The sequence below is a fragment of the Lepidothrix coronata genome, unplaced genomic scaffold (assembly GCF_001604755.1).
Source record: "Lepidothrix coronata isolate B3197 unplaced genomic scaffold, Lepidothrix_coronata-1.0 Scaffold38, whole genome shotgun sequence".
Classification (NCBI taxonomy): domain Eukaryota; kingdom Metazoa; phylum Chordata; class Aves; order Passeriformes; family Pipridae; genus Lepidothrix; species Lepidothrix coronata.
This window is the reverse complement of record NW_016690218.1, coordinates 4,934,967-4,954,474: the sequence shown is the minus strand read 5'-3', so window position 1 is coordinate 4,954,474 and position 19,508 is coordinate 4,934,967. Positions and strand designations below refer to the sequence as shown.

The 19,508-nt window shown below is 34.5% G+C and overlaps 1 protein-coding gene across 1 annotated transcript in view; it reads right to left on the bottom strand.

Annotated features, from left to right (window-relative positions):
- The window catches only part of GPATCH2 (G-patch domain containing 2), a 120,808-nt gene that overhangs the window by 15,802 nt on the left and 85,498 nt on the right, over nt 1–19,508 (bottom strand). Inside the window, exons 6-8 of the mRNA XM_017812950.1 lie at nt 18,572–18,636; nt 16,244–16,283; nt 13,036–13,106 (exon numbers count right to left, since the gene is read on the bottom strand). Of these exons, the coding sequence (XP_017668439.1) occupies nt 13,036–13,106; nt 16,244–16,283; nt 18,572–18,636 (176 nt within the window). The remainder of the gene's footprint in view (nt 1–13,035; nt 13,107–16,243; nt 16,284–18,571; nt 18,637–19,508) is intronic.

Genomic DNA, 19,508 nt, shown 5'->3' with positions numbered 1-19,508 from the left:
AAATAAGACCCACAAAACCAGATTTGAGACAGCAAACACTTTTATAGAAGCAACGACATGTAAAGCAATTCACAAGCATTTTCACTATGCATTTTTGTAAAACATTCACTCTGACAGAAATTTTGTTATTCCCTTCTTAAATAGTTGCAGTTTATCAATTTTTTTTCAAGGTAGTTGCCCTTACTATGGTAACGTGCCTAGAATTGTCTCTTTAAGGTTCCCAAACGTTTATACTTGTGTCTACACAACACAATCTCTTTTTCTGTAATTTTCATAGCTCATTAAGCAAATATTTTTGATGAGTACCTTTTCAGCAGTTACACATATTCGCCTCTCCAAGACATTTGTAAGAGGCCACGTCAGATTTTTATCTACTCTGACCTTTGCAGTCCATGGACCACTTGGTTAAATTCTCCAAATAAACATCTTGTTCTGTGGGGGAACCTACAGCTGTGCTGATTTAAATGCAATCCACCTTCTGAGCTGAGAACCCGAAGTTGTTCTTCACCCTTTCACGAGTAGTTATCACCTTTGCCAGTTCAAAGTTCACCAGTCCAGTCACTGAGAAGAACAATACAATAAAATGGACAGTAGAAAGTCCTGAACACGTGCTCTAGCCCTCTGGTTTATTACGTGCTTCTGCAATCACTATCATCCAGGTGTAAAAAAACAAAACAAACCCCCAACCCACCACCAAAACCAAAAACCCCCAATCCCTCTCCACCAAGATTAAAAGACCCTATTCAAATGCAGTAACTGTTCTACAGTCTCTTCAGAAAGGTGCAATGGAGACAGCTTTATACAGTGAGTATAGGCTTCATAGGCACTAACACAGTGGCCAAAACTAGCGGGACTGTCATCTCCTAGGGTGAATCCTGTGCGATTGTGTATTAAATACAAAACATTTGCATGCTTATTTTATATGTCTCATTGTAAAAACAAGTCTGCCGATCACTTTACTTTTTCTGTCTGCTGTTAGCAGCTGTCACTTGCCCTGCAAACTGCATTTCTTTATTTGATACCAATGCAGTTGCTATTATTGGTGCACTATAATTGTGCTGATGGTTACAACACTGAAGGCAACTTAATTTTGATTTTGTCCCTTAAGTATATTTATTGTGAAACTGCTTACCAGATGACACTACAACATTGCTAAGACTAGTTGTAAGTGATGGAGGTGATGGTTTTACACTCTCTGTCTAAGATGCACACAAGTATTGGTTAATAACGAAGACCGGTGTGGAAGAGTGTGTTTTTTGTTTAATAGTATTTATCAAATTTCTGTACTCCAACTTCGAAAATCCTATGTAGCATATTATTATGATGCAATGTTTTCAAGAACACTGATTTCTATTCCATAATTTGATGAATTGGTAATGATCAGTACTTGCCTATCCATTATATTCCACTTAGCATCTCTCTCACCTGAGGAACAAACATACAGCAAACAGTTACACCCCGTTCTGCCACAGTATCAATGCATTCCTGCAGATGGCTGTAGAACTCTGCAAGTTTATCACTGCTGAATGCTTCAGCTAATAGAGAGGCTTGATAAAAGTTTATATGTGAACTTCTTTCACAAGACATCACAATAATGCAAAAGTTGACTAGTTTGCATTTTAGAAGGGACTTGAGAGAATTATTTTGAAGGGCAAATCTAACTGAAACTGTCAGTTCTGTCTTAAAATATGGATAGAAAATAGATATTCATATGGATATGATTGAAGACAGAATGCAGTGAGGACCATGACTCACCTTAAGCTTGAAATTACTGGACAATTTCTTATAAACTGAAATGGAAGTAATGTTCACAGCAGCAGTTAAAAATGAAAAAACAGAACTCAATTGTGGAGCAGAGAAGAAAGCCAATAAAATGACTTAAAAAATCAGCATGTGTGTAACAGCTTAACTCTATAAAAATCAAAGAATAGTCTGAGCAAATCTCCCACTATTTAAGTACCTTTTACATAAAAATATCACATAAATGATTCTCATGTCCATACACAGAATGGACCTGTAGCACAGTCTATCCCATTTTCTACGTGGCTTAAAATGCAGACTCTGCTGTTATCTGGTCGCCAGTGGAACTGCATCCATGAGCACTGCTTAAATAAGGGAGCTTATGTGAACTTTAGATGAACTTTAACTCTCACTGTATGTATCTAAATTACCACAAGTAGCAGACAATGGCTTCAAGAGCACTGGGATACATGATAAGTTTAGAGGTAAACACCATTAAAGCCCTATTATATATGTCTTTCTAAACATCCTATAACACTTTTAGCTAATTAAATAAGATGAACGTAAAATTCTGCACTTCCACTTGACTGAGTCTCCAGAAGTATGGACTTAATCAAAAGGTATTGTGCCAAATACAAGTACCAGGCAATTGGTGCTGTAAATTTGGGAAGACTATTCTGTATTATCTAGGTATAACAAATACTAAATCTTTGTCTCTAGCATGTATATCAATACAACCAGAGAAAAGATGCATGGTGGTTTCATAATATTACACAGAAATATGCAAGGCACGTTTCTTTTTGAGGAAAAATATATAAAAAATAATGGCTAAATATATAAAAAATAAGGAAAGATATCCTCTTTCCTTTGTGGTACAGAGCTTGGCAAAAACATGAATGCAGCCCCTGGTCTTTATTTGAATGCCCAGAGTAGGGCAACATGCAGTAATGCATGTGCCCCATGGACAATCAGAGAGGGATGGCTCCTTATCCATTCTAATTCAGAAGGCATTCTTTCACTCTCTTGCTTTCCTCTTCATGTCACTTTTCTCAGACACCATTCAGGTGAAATCAGTTCCACGCTTGATTCCTCCTCATCCTTTACAAACAGTAAAGCTTTTCTTCAAACTTGTCTAAAGAATGACATCATCCATATAACAAATTGCTTCAACTACCTCTGCAAGTGCAAAAACCATTACATTAACCAGAAGAGCTATGCACTTTATTTTCCTTTTATTACATCTTAAACAGATGTGATAAACCCATGCAACTCTATCAAACTCCTTTCATACAATGCCAATCTGTTCACAACATAACTTCAAGCATAAGGGTGACATACCTGTATTACTGAAAGTCCCAGTGCAATTCTATTATGACTAGAATACAATCTTCCCCTGGCCCCACCAGATTACCTCATCACTTAATACTATATCTTAACACATTCCTTTCTGTTATGTTTCTCAGCACTTCTGTCATTGAGACACAGTAGTTGTTCCAAAATTTATCTGAACTCTACAAATCGACACATTCAACACCACACTGGCATAATTTTAGCACACAGGATGGAAAATAAAAACTTGTATCACTACCTATGTTTTGACACCCAATCTCAAGTCACCTCTGCACTTTACTTGCGAAACGAGTTCCTAAAAAAACCAGTTCAGTAGTAGAGGCCTATTGCCCTCAGAAAGGATAATGCATTGTTTTTTCTTGGTTCTAATTAGTAATTTAAGCATATGTTCAGCATTTAACTCTAAATGTTTGCCTTTTCCCCAAGCTCTAAGACAGCTGTCCAAGATGTGAATGCCAGAAAACATTTAAATATCAACATCTGTTGAATTATGTTAATTTAGTGTAATATAATTGGGCATGAGTTGGAATTGATCAAAAGTATATGAATTACACAAAGGCAAATCCAAACCAATATCTTGGTGTACAAACAAGTCACCAAGGAACACTGAGGAAATATACCCCAAAAATCCAATTCTGTCAAAAATTAAATAGCTAAAACTTTCAGTTTTCTTCAACAAATGACATGATTTCACATTTTCGATAGAGGAAATTAATATTTATACTCATTCAGAATATAAATTTCATTTTCATTCAGAATATTTCTAAATATTTTTGGCAGCAAGTTCCACTACTGTTTAGTGTCAAGCAACACCTGATAAAAATAATGCTCATGTTCATGCAATGGTGAAATGTAGTTTGAAAATAGGTTGCACTAATAAAATACCATCCTGTTAGAGGACAATATTGTTTCACAAATTCTAAAGCAAATATTCTTTGGTTTCTTCTTCATCTTGAAACAACATTGTTGATATTGCAGAGATATGGGCTCTGATACAGCTCTGAAGTGACTTGGAGAATATCTTTATGACTTAAGCAGTAAACATGGACTTGAGCAGATACTTTAATGGAAGGACTCAATAGTTTATTCAGCTACACTATTTCTTCCAGATATTTCTGGATACATATTTGTTTACCAAGTGTGATACTCACTAAATAAACTCAGTATGGGATAAATATATTTTGTTGAAAAGACTTTAAAAACCACATCTTAAAATTCTGGATTACAGTCATATAGAGTTATCTTAAATTATTGCAAACATTAGTGTTGTGCTCAAATTCTTTTACTTTTAAAATGGGTATGGGACAAAAAGCAACACTAAAACTCCAAATATGCAATACAGTGGCTCAAAAATGGAAGAAAGAAAATGCTTTATCAGTTTGGAAGCACTCAACATAACCTGGAAGCCAATTTCTTTATTCAACTCTGTGCTGGGAAGGTGAGCAAGCATGGCCAACTGGAATGAATTTGATCCACTATAAGAAACCAATACTTCAACTAACATAGGTAAACAGTCAGCACAATGTAATGATTTTTAATAAGCCATTCAGACCTTGATCTAGACTAGTGATTCAGAAGCTTTTTGTCATATTACAACCATTGGTGAGTCCTTAACCTATTGCCTTCCAATTGGCTCCAAGAAAATAACAGCTCTGCAGCTGGACCCCAGCATCATTCTCCTCCTTAGTCCCTTTCACTTCCCTATTTTTAATACTGAGCTTAAGAAACAATTCTTCCAACAATCTCATTGTCTGGCCAAGACGGTTCACTTATAATTCAGTCAATAATCTGATAAACAAATATGTAATTGTATGCAAGTCAGGATGAGACCCTAAAGCTAAGACAGAAAGTTAAGCAAATTATGTTTCCTAACACTCTGCACCCATTCGCTTCAGTTACTGCCAAACAACTCCATTGAGTACAAGAGGTCTAAATGTGCGGGAGCGAATGCAAAATTTGACTTTCTAATAGTAAAGGAGAGCAGCTAATAGAAAGTTAAAAAAACACTGACTTTTTTTCCTTTGGTCCCTTTTAGTTTCTAAATTCTTTAACAGTAAAAGCTTCACTTAGTAATTAGTAATTAGTAATTAGTCTTAGTAATTAGTGATATTAACACTTGCAAAAATAAGTCTGAAATTCAAAAATCAGTGTCCTTCGCTTCCTTTTGTCTATGACAGTTAGTCAGTGGTAGTTTCCAGACAGGCTAAAATGTATTGTTATAATAAATGATCACAATTTCAAAATATCAACAAAGAAAAACATTAAAATTTTACCTAATTTGAAACAAATTTTCTTCTCTTTCTATCCAAATTTTCTTCTGAACTCTTTGTTTACTTACAGAAAATCAGTCTGAATAGAATTCAGTGTGCCTATGTCTCAGAATTTTAGTGCACCAGGGGATACTGGTTTGCATATATGAGATCCAGGGATCCTTTTGAGATTGGTAGGAACTCGATGTAAAAATTGCACAAACAGTTTAATGCACAATAAAACCAGAAAGAGGTATACCCACCCTTCCTTCATGCATGGCTATTCATCCTTATCCAGCTTTCACGTGTCTGTGTGGTGAAACATAGAGACAAACCCAAATTTCTTATGGTGGGGGAGATGATGGGACAAATGAGTGCTGGAAAACCAGACTCCGTAACAACCTCCTTGGACTGCAGTGCTGCCTAACCACAGGTTAAACAGTCTGTGGAACTACAATGCTAGGCACTGTGCACAGCTCCTGCTCACACCTTACACAGCAGGAAGGGTCTTCAACGTAACTTTATCCTTATGCTGTTAGTATTTTAACAGGTAAGCTGAGACAAACAAAGCTTGAGCTGTGAAGCAAAAACAAAGCAAGAGAGAGAATCTAATGCAGCTGAGTGTGAGAAGCATACCATGTGCTAAAATTCTGGTACTTGAAAGTGAAAATTTGCTATCAGTTCATTCAGGGGAAAAAATCAATTCAGGTAGTACATCAGGAGGATCCAGAGGTACATAATTTCTAGTGGTTATCTGATTTTTTATTATACATATTTTTTAAAATCAGGAAAAATTAACTTCCTCTGAGTTAACATACTCATGTGTACCTGGAATTCAATTTTGAATTACAAATTTTCATTGTTATTTAGCAGCTTATTTATGTACATTATTATAAAGTATATTAGATTTTAGTGCAAGAACAACAAAATTCAGCTTGTGGTTTTGTACTTAATCAGTTTTGCATTACAGATGCAAAGAAAATGCTCAGATCACATGGAAAAATGTATTTTCAAAACAGAGCACAGTTCCAAACTTCTGCTACTTTTGCAAAGGTCTCATTATGGAAATTGAGTTAAAAGGTGATACTTTAAAAACATCTAGTAACTAGACTAAACTAGGTTACTTAGTCAATAGATACTTTAAATCTACTCATGAACCACTACTGAGGCTTTAAGATTTCCATTAAATCAAAGCATCACATACTCGCTACATTTTGAAAAAACAATCAAACTACCATTGCCCTGTCCTCTCCCAAATGCAAATCTTTTCAGGACCCTAAAAATAAGGCTACAGTATAGAAAACTCAATCAGGAATTGCCCTCTCCCAAAATGGCACCATCTTTTAACCTTCCCAGTGAAGAATAATACCAAACTGATGGAATAATGTTGTCCCTGAGGGTGACAGCAGGGGAGGAAAGCAATGTGTCCTCAAACATTCACATAATTTAATCTGGAACTGCAAATATTATTAAGCACCAATCATAACAGTACAGTTACTGCTTCACGGCACTCCAAAGAGGAGATAAAACTGCTTAGTTGTTAATTTCTAATGATGTAAACACATTTGGATTTTAATGTTATATCTGAATCTCTTGCATTATTAGCTCTGGGGTTACAAGACGTTAACTTACTACCTTTAGTAATTTTACACTTGAATTAAAAAGCATGTTTAATTATTACTTTCTTTTAAAGTATTTTTTGTTGAGAACATGTGTTCATATGATGGCAGAAGTGAATCACCTGGTAAAACAGCCATGCATTCCTCTGCTTTACTGCAGTGTGAGTGCACGTCTTCATGTATAATTTTCAAAAACTGTCTGAATTTACCTCCTCTGGTACCGTAATTTCATTCCGCAAAAGCCACATTAAACAATTACAGTTCTTGTAATTAACCAGTAGCCTAATGTACAGTTTTCTTATCCCAATCCATTAACAGCTGCTCAAAAAATGTAGTAATTAATGGTTTCATTTATTTTTGGCAAACCTGCAACTCGACAAATAGTTTTGTATCTGCTGCAAATTAGGACTCTTTCCCAAACAACAGATGACACGGTGGGAAAGAGGGAGCAGGCAGAATCCTTGCACATCTTTGTCTGTTTAGAAGATCAAATAAAGAGCAGCTGTAATGTTATTTGTTACATCTGTGTAAAAAAGTACCATGTTCCGTATCATCAGATGAAAATGAACAAGCGCAGCACAAATGTACAAATAGGGATTTTCCTTTGAAACTGGGAAAGACAGAAAATTTTAATTTTAACCAAAGTAATACTACACTTCTGAAAAGCTTACATCAGGTTGGGCATCATTTTTCTCTTACAAGCTTTCTTTAAATACTAATTCACATAGAACACTTAGTTATAAGAAGCGAAAATATTTGAGAGTCATCCTCTTGTATCAGCACAAAGCATCTATTTAAACTGGATTGAGAACAACTAGGGAAAGGAGGGAAAGAGATAGTTGAAGAAAACATGGGGAAGTTATAACTAGTATTCTAGAGTTTTACTGACACATCATCATTTGGTAGCATTTACGTATTTCCTTTATATAATCCTTCTTGTACTACTTCCAGAGTCTGCTTTCCTCAATGCCTCCTCCACACATGCAAAGACCTGTATTTCAGTCTGTGCTGTTCACCACAGCAGGAAGAGACTTCAAAGGCTTCTTGCCAGCTCAGAATAGAGCAGCAACAGGTGATCATTGCACGACAGGCACACAGTCCTGTCACATTGCAGTAACGGCAAAGTAGGTAGCTCCTCCTGATTTTTAAAGAAATATCAAGCTACGGTCTACTTTGCAGCCACAAGAACTGGCTAACTAGTTCATGCTAACCTGCTGGTACATTGATTAAAGTGTTAACACAACATCAGTTACCTGTTTGAAACCTGACTTGTATAATTCTACTCCACCTTGAAATCACTTCCGTGAGTATGACCTAGCCTTCTTTCAAGCCAGGAATGAACTGAATAGGAATAATAGCTTTATTTTTTTTCTTCTTTTAGAGGTCTCTCAGGGAACATTTGCAAGTGGAAAGTCAACGCAGAATTAGCAAGATTCGACAAAAAAAAAAGTCGGTAAGCGGTAAAAATTTGGGCACTATTTTCTTTTCAGTTTCTTAATTCATGCATGTGTCAAATTATACTTACCATACAGTAAGGAAAAATAAATATGTAGATGAAATAACTCATGATACTTAACAGGAACACACGAAGAAATAAATATGACACGAGACCACTATGTAAAGAAAATAATTATACAAGTTCGACTTATTCAGAGTCTACTGTTTTCCAACCTGCAATTCTGTTGCTTCCAGATTACAGCATAAATTACCTAGTTATGGCATCAACTGTTATCACCGAAGGCAAAATATTAAGTTGTTTAAGTATTCTGGTTATTCTGTCAAATGAGGATAAAAGTACTGCCTTCATAAGGGTATTGTGAGGATAAGTTCATTATGTATTAAGAGGCAGAAAGACAGTTGTGTGATGGAGGTCCCCCATATATTTAACAATGCAATTACATGTTCAAAATCATGTTATAGCAGGTCAGCAAAACACTCTTCAATGCTGTCCCCACTGCTCATCAAAGGAATGTCTTAGCCATAGGAAATCTCCTTTAGGTACAACTCCTTTGTAAAATTTTACGAAAGAAAATGTATTTTACCTCATGATGGGAGCCAGAAAATGGGCACATGATCAGCCGAGGCAGTTCGGCTGCCAAGCAGCAACTTGTTAACTTGCCGTAACTCAATCATGTTCAATTGTTTGCCCACTGCCTCGGGCTACAGACAGACATTTGGTCTGCTAACAACTGCGCCAGATGAAGACATTACTATCCCAAGCTATTTGTTATCACACATCTGCTGGAGATTATCATCTCCACAGCTCTGCTGGAGGAAGAAATCATGTGAGCACACCCTAATATGGTTTGTACAAAACCAGCCAATTTAATTTAAATAGGTGAGTTGAGCTAACCAGGCTGACTTTGCCTGAAGCACACTAAAAATTCAGACAAAACCCCTTCTTTACTGGCAAAAGAATAGAGGATGAAAACAAGCTGCTGGAAGAATTATCTATCACCTTTAAGCAGATTGGGGAGGAGACTGTTCTCATCCTAATGCAGAGAGATAATGTAAACAGAGATTTTTTTTCAAGGCTCTAGAGGAGGAATAAATGCAGCTTCTAAAAGAGTATTTTTTAGTACTGTTAGCAATTTAAATAATGAATGGGAAAACTATATATTTGTAGATTAAATCTTATCTGTGAAGGTAGCATAAATAGATAGGTATATTTAAATGTCTTGAATGCAGAAGATCACATGCTGAACTGTATCACTGTTAATATAATCTATTCAGGTTCTAAATGTTGTGGCTCAGGACTGTCCCCTTCCTTAACATCTTGTCCATCAGTAGCCATATCAACGGTTCCCTACAATCTGATTAACTTGCCACTAGAAAAAGTTCATGTTAGTTATATGGGATTAGATCATTATTATTAATTTTGACAGAAGAAACCTAATACAAGCCACCCACTACATAGTTCATCCCAGACAGTATTATTCCACCACAAAGAGACAGCTGCAGACCACTGCCATGCTTAGAGCTCCACACCTTTCTGATGTTTTTTTAGAGTAAATTATTCCACAAGTCACTGATCTAATGTAACATGGGTATTTACATATTGTCTACACGCTGACACAAGAACTGTGTTCAGTCATCCAAAAGGGGTAAGAAAAGTCAAGGCAAGCACAGAAAAATGTGTGTGTGTACGCATCTCATACACATATGAAAAACAGAAAAAATGTCTTCCAGAACAGCAAACAAACAAGAAATACAGTTACGTGAAAACTACACACTATACCCACAGAAATTCAGTCTTGCAATAGAAGCAATTTAGACTGTATGCTAGACAAGTACAATAATTTTATCGAATGTCCAAGACTCATCCACTGCTGCTGTTCTCTCATCACATTTAGTAACAAAGAGTAAGACAATATAAGGTCACAGCCACTACTTCCTAAGTGGGTTACTCATCTGAATTACCTTGAAGTATCCTCTGTAATAGTTTAACACATGCAAGAACTACTTTAGTGTCCATTTAGGAAAACTTCAGATTTTGGTTTGTGAGTAAACACCTCTATTCAATAGAAGATTTAACTGCATATGCATGTAGTACACTGAAATAATCAAAGATTTACTACAATTTTACTTAATTCTTAACTCAACCTTGTGATATTTGATTGGTATCATTGTACTTCAGTGGTTTTTCAAAGTACTTGGACACATGTAAAAAAACTAAATGACAGATTTCCACTTAAAGCTTTTACATGCAGTATTGAAGATGCACATTTCCAGCTGAGGTGATGTTCACCATTTTATTAACTCTGTGAACATTATTTGTTACTAAATCAGTAATTTCTACAGGTACCTTGTTAAGTAGAAACATTTTCCTTCTCTACATTGGCTGGTGAAACTAAGATTAACCCTTTTGATAGAACTAACAATTTAAAACTAGGTCATAACAAAATCAGTCTTCAATATTAATGACTGGTAAATCTGACATATGTCACCAGGTAACAGTAATTTCATTAGTAAGGAACAGAATACCAGAGGAATTGTCTCAAATCAAATGAGGATCAGCACTTAACATGTGAGGAGATGTATGTATGTTGTGTTTTTTCTATATAACTGAAATTCAATCTCTATTTTGGTTGGAATAACTTCTGGTAAAAAGCAAAATATTAGGATACAAAACATTTGAACTACAGAAATGAAGTAGTCAACAAAGTATGCTATTGGCCTGAGATAAAAGATGTTTGCACATTGTGCAAATTAAATTATTATTTTCAGCAGCTAAACCATAGAAAGAATGTTAAAATTTGTTTAATATACATCTTGTAAATAACACTTATGCTTTGATATTCTAAGACAGGAGATGGCCTACTAAAAACATGATTTTCATAGTAGTTTGAATTTTTCTTCAAGTCACTTCAAGTTTCTATGGTAGGATTTTCTGAAAAAGCAAAAACAATTATTTTGAAAAAAACTGATTTACCTGGAGCAAAAACGCCTTTGAAAATAGAGATGATGGTACCAAGAGATGTGAGCAGGAGACCCTGCTGGTTTTAAGGGTAGTAAAATATGCATCTGAACTGTGGCTTTACCTATGTTGTAATAATAGTTTATGGAAGCCTTACTTTAATATTACAGATATTTTTCAGAAATTGCAAATCTTCAGTCTTGAGTTTGCCACCTATTATTTCTACACAACCCTGTCAGATATTTATTGGGATAACAGTCTATTAAGGTACTGTTGACTGGACATGAAGAGAGGTTGAAGATCACTTCAGGTACTTAAGGCCATTTTAAAAATCTCTGTTCTAACTGCTTGTGCAGGTAGCAATCACCTCCCAAGAGCTTCACTTGTCAGGACAACAAACACCTGAGTTATGATTCTGAATTTCTCAAACTGTTTTATATTGCTACAACATAAAAAAAGATCCTAAAATGACTTTGAATATTATCTGTTTCTTAGTTCTCACTTTATACCCACTTTATACTCTCGTGTAAGTAGTCTGATAGTCTGATAGCCCATTTATGGTGAAAATTCATATCTAACTTCAACTAATTCTAAAATTATGAGCCAAAATATCATTTAACAAGTGCACTTGCCAGAAAAGTTATGCAGAAGTTTTAAAAATTTTGTTTAATACAAAAGGTTTAATAGACAAAGATAACCACAATTTCTAAAGATGAATTACCGACACACCATAACCAGTGTCTTAGAGTATGTGACCAGAACTTGCATATGATGAAACAGATTCATATTTAATGTGCATATTTTTGAAAGAAGTATTGGTCTCCCTTTCCAGGTATTTAGCAAGGGAAGTATTTAGCAATATTAAAAACTTAGGGTGACCACATATATACTAAAAGTCAACTGCCTGAAAGAAAACTCTCTTTCATGTACCACAGAATTACATGATGATATAAATTCATTACAACTTTTTCAAAAAAGTAACTTGATAGCACATTGTCATCTTTACAGAACAACATAAAAATAGTGTAAGGTGTTGTGCACAGCAAGGGAAGTATTGCTGTAGTTTCTCATTTGAAAAAATGATAGAATTAAAATAATTATTTGCTAGAATAGATTTAGCAGGTAGCCTGTACACAAAAAAAAATCCCTCTAGGAACAGGCTCCTAGATCAGTGTCTGTAAGTTCAGCGTTGACGCTTTGTCTTTTGAGAGAGAGGAAAGAAGCTGGAGGATAGAATTAGATTTGCTTTTATTAAGTCTTCACAATGAAATTTTTATAGTCAAAATATAGGAAGAATTTAAGTGTTACAGTATTTATTTTCTTGATTTCACATATGCATAATAGTAATTTTATACATTTCCAGCATTTAACTTACATGCCAGAAGCAAAAACCATACTTTGGCACCCATTTAATTCTGATGTTCTAAAGAGATTAAGTTTAGTAAGTGTAGTTGGATATAGTCACCACAAAACTCTAATACTCATAGTTAAGGCAAAGATTATGCCAAACAAAAGAAATTCTTGAAAATAAAGCACAAAAAAACCCCAGAAGACCTAGTACAATACACCAATGGATTGGTGCCACTTCTTATATAAAAATTTGAGAGTTGAGAAATCAAGTTCCTGAACTGTATTAATGACAGCTGCCACACTAACTCACCTGCTAGCTGTTTTTACAGAGCTGTTCTTCTTGTGTCCTCTCTCCGATCGGTTGTCTCGCAAGAGTTGAAGCTATCAAAAAAAAACCCAAACATGTTCAGAACAATCTCACAAGCAATGCTTTTATTTGCTTTTTAGAATAGTTATCCTGACAACGCAACTCTTTCCTCTCTTGAGTAATCTCTCAATAGCTTTCACCCATGACTTTGAAATTAATAGAATTTTACAATGATAGCGAATATGTAAATATATATCTACCAATTTAAAATGCCTAAATAATTGAAAAAGTAAAATTAAAGCATTTTCAAAGCATATTAGAAAGCCATGCAATTCAAAATTTCACAATTAATTTATCTGTAAAATGTCACAATTTCAATCTAAATTTTCAAAGCTGTATAACTAAAAGTGTTGGAGGACATTTAATTTACAAAAAACTATTCAGGTTGGCACTTGCATCTAAGCAGTTATGAAACAGTTATAAACTCTTCTACTAAGCCCCAGGAGCTGTAGTAATTTGAAAGTTGCACAATCAACAAAAAGACAGAATTAAAGCTTCCCGTAACAGTGAGGAAGCAGGAATAATGAAGGATTTGTTTAACTGAAATGGTGACTCAGCTTCTGAAACAAGCTGTGATTTACTTTATTTATTTTTAGACAAATAAAGGAAGACTTTTCAGTCAGACTCTCTCCAGCACCCAAAGAGTCTATTTCCAGCATTATGTTTGTCAGATGAGTCAAGTGGCAATAACAGTAAAAAACAACTGTCAAAACGTTACACTAAAGAAATTAAAACTGGACAGTATAAAAGCTCTACAAATGTTTCTTGAAACTTATCACATATTGAGGAAAGAATAGAATGAAAGACTGTTTACAAACAAAGCGGGGCAAATGGACCTAATATTCACAGCAAAGACACTTAAAAATCCTATGGAAATTAGGAAATGATCAATTTTATGACTTGGTCAACCACACTTTAATATTGTACATGAGAAATGCCACCAGTCTATAAAATTGATTGATCAGTTTTTCCCCAACTCTCTAACGCTTCCCTCTTGTATAAGGAACGAATGTTCTTCATTTCAGCTATATAGTTCTCAAATGCAGTGTGCTTTTAAAAGGCAGGGGTATCTGAAAGGATACATAAGGTATATATTCTCAAACATTTTTGCAAATTAATTTTTTTATTTTCTTAAAATCAAAGAATTAGAGCACTTACAATTCATATTCAAATGTAGCCACAATGTTTACGAGTATAACAGTCAGACAGTGTGTATCTATTTCATGGTCAAGACAAGGAGAATAGTTTTATTGTTATCAACATTCTCTGGTTGATAAATAAATTGTAGTTATAGCATATACAAATGAAGATCATCTGCCAAACTTCAAATGTGGTTACTTGATTACTCATGTTCTAACATAATAATTTCAACTCCAAAAATTAATTAAAACAGAAAGTAGTAAACACATGCAAAGAACAGTTATACACTATGGATTTTCAGAATCTAGTGAGAATTTTAGTGGTTGTCAAAACTGTCATAATTACATTGCAATGTCATTCCCATTTCTTTTATTCTCCTGTCTTAAAAAAAAAAGTATCAATCATACATCTATAATTGATTACATTAGCTTTACTTCACAATTCCTTAGTAATCTGTAAATTAAAAATTCAGTTGACAAGCTCTGGAAACACAGTTCTTAGGAAAGATGAAAAAACCACGTAAAATATAAAATTAATTCAAACCTACTATTATCTGAGAAAAATGGATTAATTTGTCATTATATACCAGCTAAGCAGTCATTTCTCACCCTCTGTGCTGACTGGATAGTGCCGGTATGTATGGTGTGCATTAATGTATTTCTCATCATGGAAATTTCCATATTTTTCAGCTTAGAATCTTTTAAAGAAGTAAACAGTACAACTTCAGTTAACTAATCTGTTGAGACAATCAATATTTTAGAAACCAAACTGAAAAAAAATTGCCCAAACTCACAGTAACCTAGTTCTTTTTTATACGCTTGTTTCACTAGGAAATGTATTTCAAAATAATGAGAGTTAAATGTGAATTATGTAAACCTGTCAGTCAGCTGACATATTGCAACATGCTAGAAGTTCACAACCTACAGCTAAAACTAACATGTTTTATTGACTGTGGCACTTTTGGGTAAGTAATATGGCTTGCTCTGGAGTTCAGAAAAAGAGGGGGGGACAGGAAAGATTTAAACTATGACTTATCGGAACTACAAGTGTTCATGATGGATCATCCTAAGATGAACCTTCCAAAGACTGTTTAGATTTTATTTCCTTTTAAAATTTCAAATCTATTCACATTTGTAAATACACTAGCAAACTGGCACAGATCTTTTCCAACTTAGTCGATTCTGTGAAATCAACTGCGTGACATCGATTTTTTCCAAGTTAAAAAAATAGAACTTTTGTCTTAAATTTCAATGCATTAATGACATATTCAACTACTTTTACTGAATGGTTGAAGTTAACTACACATTTATGAAATGAAACCAGATTTATTTTCATATTTTAAAGTCCTGGACAGTATGTTCTGCTTAGATCTTACTACCATCCATAAAGACAGGTATTCCTCCATGTCTGAAAACAAGCTAAAGTGTCATGTTGCTAATCAAATATTAAACATATCTTCACATTCCCTCAACCACATCTCTAGGCTTGGATCTCCTAATTCCTACATTCTAGGGCCTCAGCAGATGACGTAATTTTCACCAACTTCTGCACCATGATGGAGATTTAACAGCTCCTTTTTTACTGCTGTGGTCATTGCAACCAATGAAATGCAGAAAAATGGAACTGAAGATCTTCTTGTAGAAGCCTGCCTACTCTTGTCAAAGTATTTCTTGATTTTGGAAGTGAAATGTTTTGCTTTCCAGCATTTTGAGAAATGCAGTATTTGGAGATACTACGATTAGACAAAATAATTAAAGAAAATTCAGGATTTTCATTTAAACTTTAAAACCTCAAAGATACTTCACTGAAATTAAGTGACTAATTAAAGATTTTTAATTAAGAGAATTTTGGAAACGCACCGCTGTTATTATGTTTGCTTACAAGAAAATATGAAATTATACCTGTTTTGTTTATAATTTCTTAAAATACTAGCCCACTACCTCTGGAGTAGAGGTAGTTAAAGTTCTTTATACATCCCTAGTAAACTGTTCTTGATCAAAGCAGTTCTTACCTGGCTATGTTCCTTCCTAGCCCCAGGGCTAAACCAGTGACTGTGGGAGAAAAAGAAAAGACAGTTTAACAATATAACTAACAAAGCACATGCTGTCATATGACCAGTCTGTGCGTGCTTTTGGGTATTTTATTGCCTGCCAGGAAAATATAGCCTTTGGCTATGCTTTATTTTAATGGGATATTTTTATTGAACTCTCTAAGTCTGTTACAGTTCTGAAAGAATGCATCACAGATTTCACTTCTGAGAAGCTACTGGCTTTATAGGTAATTATATTTTGTCAAACAAGCTAAAATAATACATAAATGATGGTATTTTAATACTACTATGCACATGCTATAAATAAAAGTAACTTATTATTTAGTAGTGAAGTGGTAGTTATTAATGATTATAGCTGAAAAGACTTTAACATACTTTGGACTACCTGATAGTTGTTAACACAGTATTTCACAAACTGAGGTCTGAGTTAGAATCTAAAGAGAAATTCCAAGTTTGTAAATTCAGTGGCTTCATATCTCCATACAACTACAGAATTTTGACTATCAGCAGCCTTATTTCAGAGATATAAAAATTTGGACTGAGATGCTGACACGCAGGGACGAGAACATGCCTCTTCCCTCAACAGCAGTAAAAGCACAATACTGGTTCACATACACACTGTGATCACACAGAACCGAATAACCATCTGAATGGAGCTGTAGCAAGAATTATACAAACCTCCACACTTGGAAAATGAAAATGAGAAGGCAAAAAACCCAAGGGGGATCTCAAGTTACATATAGTACCTACATATTATCCATGTAAGCAAGCAATAGGTTTGGGTTAAAGGATAAAATAATTTCATCCATTACAATATTGCACAAAAAAGAACATCTGCTATTATACTTGTAAGTTCCTCTGTAAGTACAACCAAAGATTATAAACTTAACTTAGTCATGCTTTTTTTGAAGTAGTGACATTCAATACAGTTTCATCCTATTCCCCCCCACCAGCAGCCACATAATGATGTTTAAACTTTAATTAGCATACTGAGAAGATGCAGATTCCATGGAACTGTTCTGTCTAAATCACTTTTATTTTTAAGTCACAAATCTGAAAGTCTTGTGGCTTTTTATCACTCAGTTTTTGTGAGTTTGCTGATGAGCAGTCAACCTTCTCATTCTTGTATAAAAGACCAGCTGTCACCAAAACCTTCATACTGTTTTCTCCTTTTTCTACTTTTAAGGTGATTAAGGAAAGGGAGTTGGAAATGAAAAAGGCCTGGCAGCAATGAAGTTAAAAGTATACCTGAGATAAGGTAGACATCTATATATTTTGGACATGAAACATTCATCAACTGCACTGAACAGTTCAAAATCTGGCGAAAACAGGGAGATTTCATATACACACAACTTTGATGTTGGCAGGGGAATGAAAAGTACAAAACATCACATTTGCAGATGACTCAACACACAAGGTCACAAACATCCAGGAGCTGATGAAGATAAGAAATATAATGGCTTAGATCTAAATTCCACATAGATGAGTGTCTTGTCTCTGATCAGTGTCAACAGCAAACACTCAAGGAGGAGCGGCAAACTCGTCCACATAAACTCTTGTGGATTGTGGCAAATCAGTTGATTACAGACTAAATAATTAGTAAAACATCTCTATTGAAAAAGTACATCAAAGTAATTTGAATGCATCTCATATTTAGATATTAAAAATCTTTCATAAAGAATAAGACCTCTTGTAATGGGAAAGTAATATTCACATCACACCGATTTTTACAATTTTGTCCATTCACTTAATCACAGTATTATTTATTTGCTTGTAAATACAAAAGTAAATCCCATAAAATACCAGTTGAATTACTTAAGGGTAGAAATAACGTATGAAATCATAACATCTTGAATTCACACACACATTATCAAGTTGTGGGGTGAAACAGAAGTGGATTAGTATCATAAAACAGTTGGTACTAAGGATCTGATGTTTGCAGTATCCTTGCCTTGGCAAGTTCTGTTTTAAACTGTGGATGCTTGGTCTAGTAGCAGTTAGAACGTACAAATGCATCCCCAAATATACTATTTCCTCATCATGTATGTCTGTATTTTAAATTTCTGATTTGAAAAATAAAGGAAAATTTAATGTTCTTATTCTAGTATTTGAAAGAGATAACAAATAAATAATGCTGTCAAATGTTGCCACTTGAAGAGAAGAGCATACACTTATTACATACTAGAATAACTAAACAAACTGAATTACATTCCCTATTTACTTATGTTTAAACAATTAATTCAGTATCTTTTTTTGGAAATTATTGTAACTCCCATCACTGATACTCACTCATGGTGAAGAGAATCCTGGGCCAAGTGAACCGTTTTCCTGCTACCGCCTGGTCCTGGTGTTATCTAATGGAAAAAACATAGGGAAAAAGAAGTGTTTGAATAATGGGGCACCATATATACAAAATGATTGTTTATTAGGAATATATCACAAATGTTAAATACAAAATAGAGACAGCATATAGATGCAGTAAATGCAATTAGCAATATCTGCAATTTTTAAGTAAATTCTGAGTGCAGAAAGTGTTATATAAGATTTGGCAAAATCCTTTATGTGCAATTCTGATTGGATGTCAGGCATAAAAGACATTTAGAGATGTCAAGGCCCTAAGTTACTTTTTTTAAAAGTTCATGAATGCTTTATCTCCTAAAAATGAAAGTTAGATGTTTTGAAAATCATAGTGAATATACTGTCCTTATTTATGGCTAATACAGAAATAAATTTAGTAAAAAGAACACCTCCCAACCTTTGTATCCCAACACAAACCTTTTGAAATTCAAGCTGATGTGGGATAGAAAGCAAAGGTGAAATAATTTTTACCACACTTTACTGTAGTCAGATGTTCTGCCAGGCTCGAAAGGAGACCACAAAAACTCAATGGTAATACATTTATATGGCTCAGGTTTGCCAGTAGTACATAAGGAGGAGATTCACAGATAAAAGCAGTCTACTTGTTGCTACAAGAACAATGAGTTCAACTTTTAAAGAAAAATATCCCTATTAATCTGGTCTTGTAATGGAGAAAACTCAGGACAGTTGAAGCTCCAAGTCTGGAAAACTTTCGAAGAATGCTCACTGGATAATTTGAAAGCTCCACGCGATTAAAGTATTTGAGCAAAATCTACTTTTTTGACCTGAAGAATGATGTCACTTGGGGCTGAACTGAGAAAAAAATGAAGTGCTGTCACTTTTATAGCTGATGGGGATTAAAAAGAAT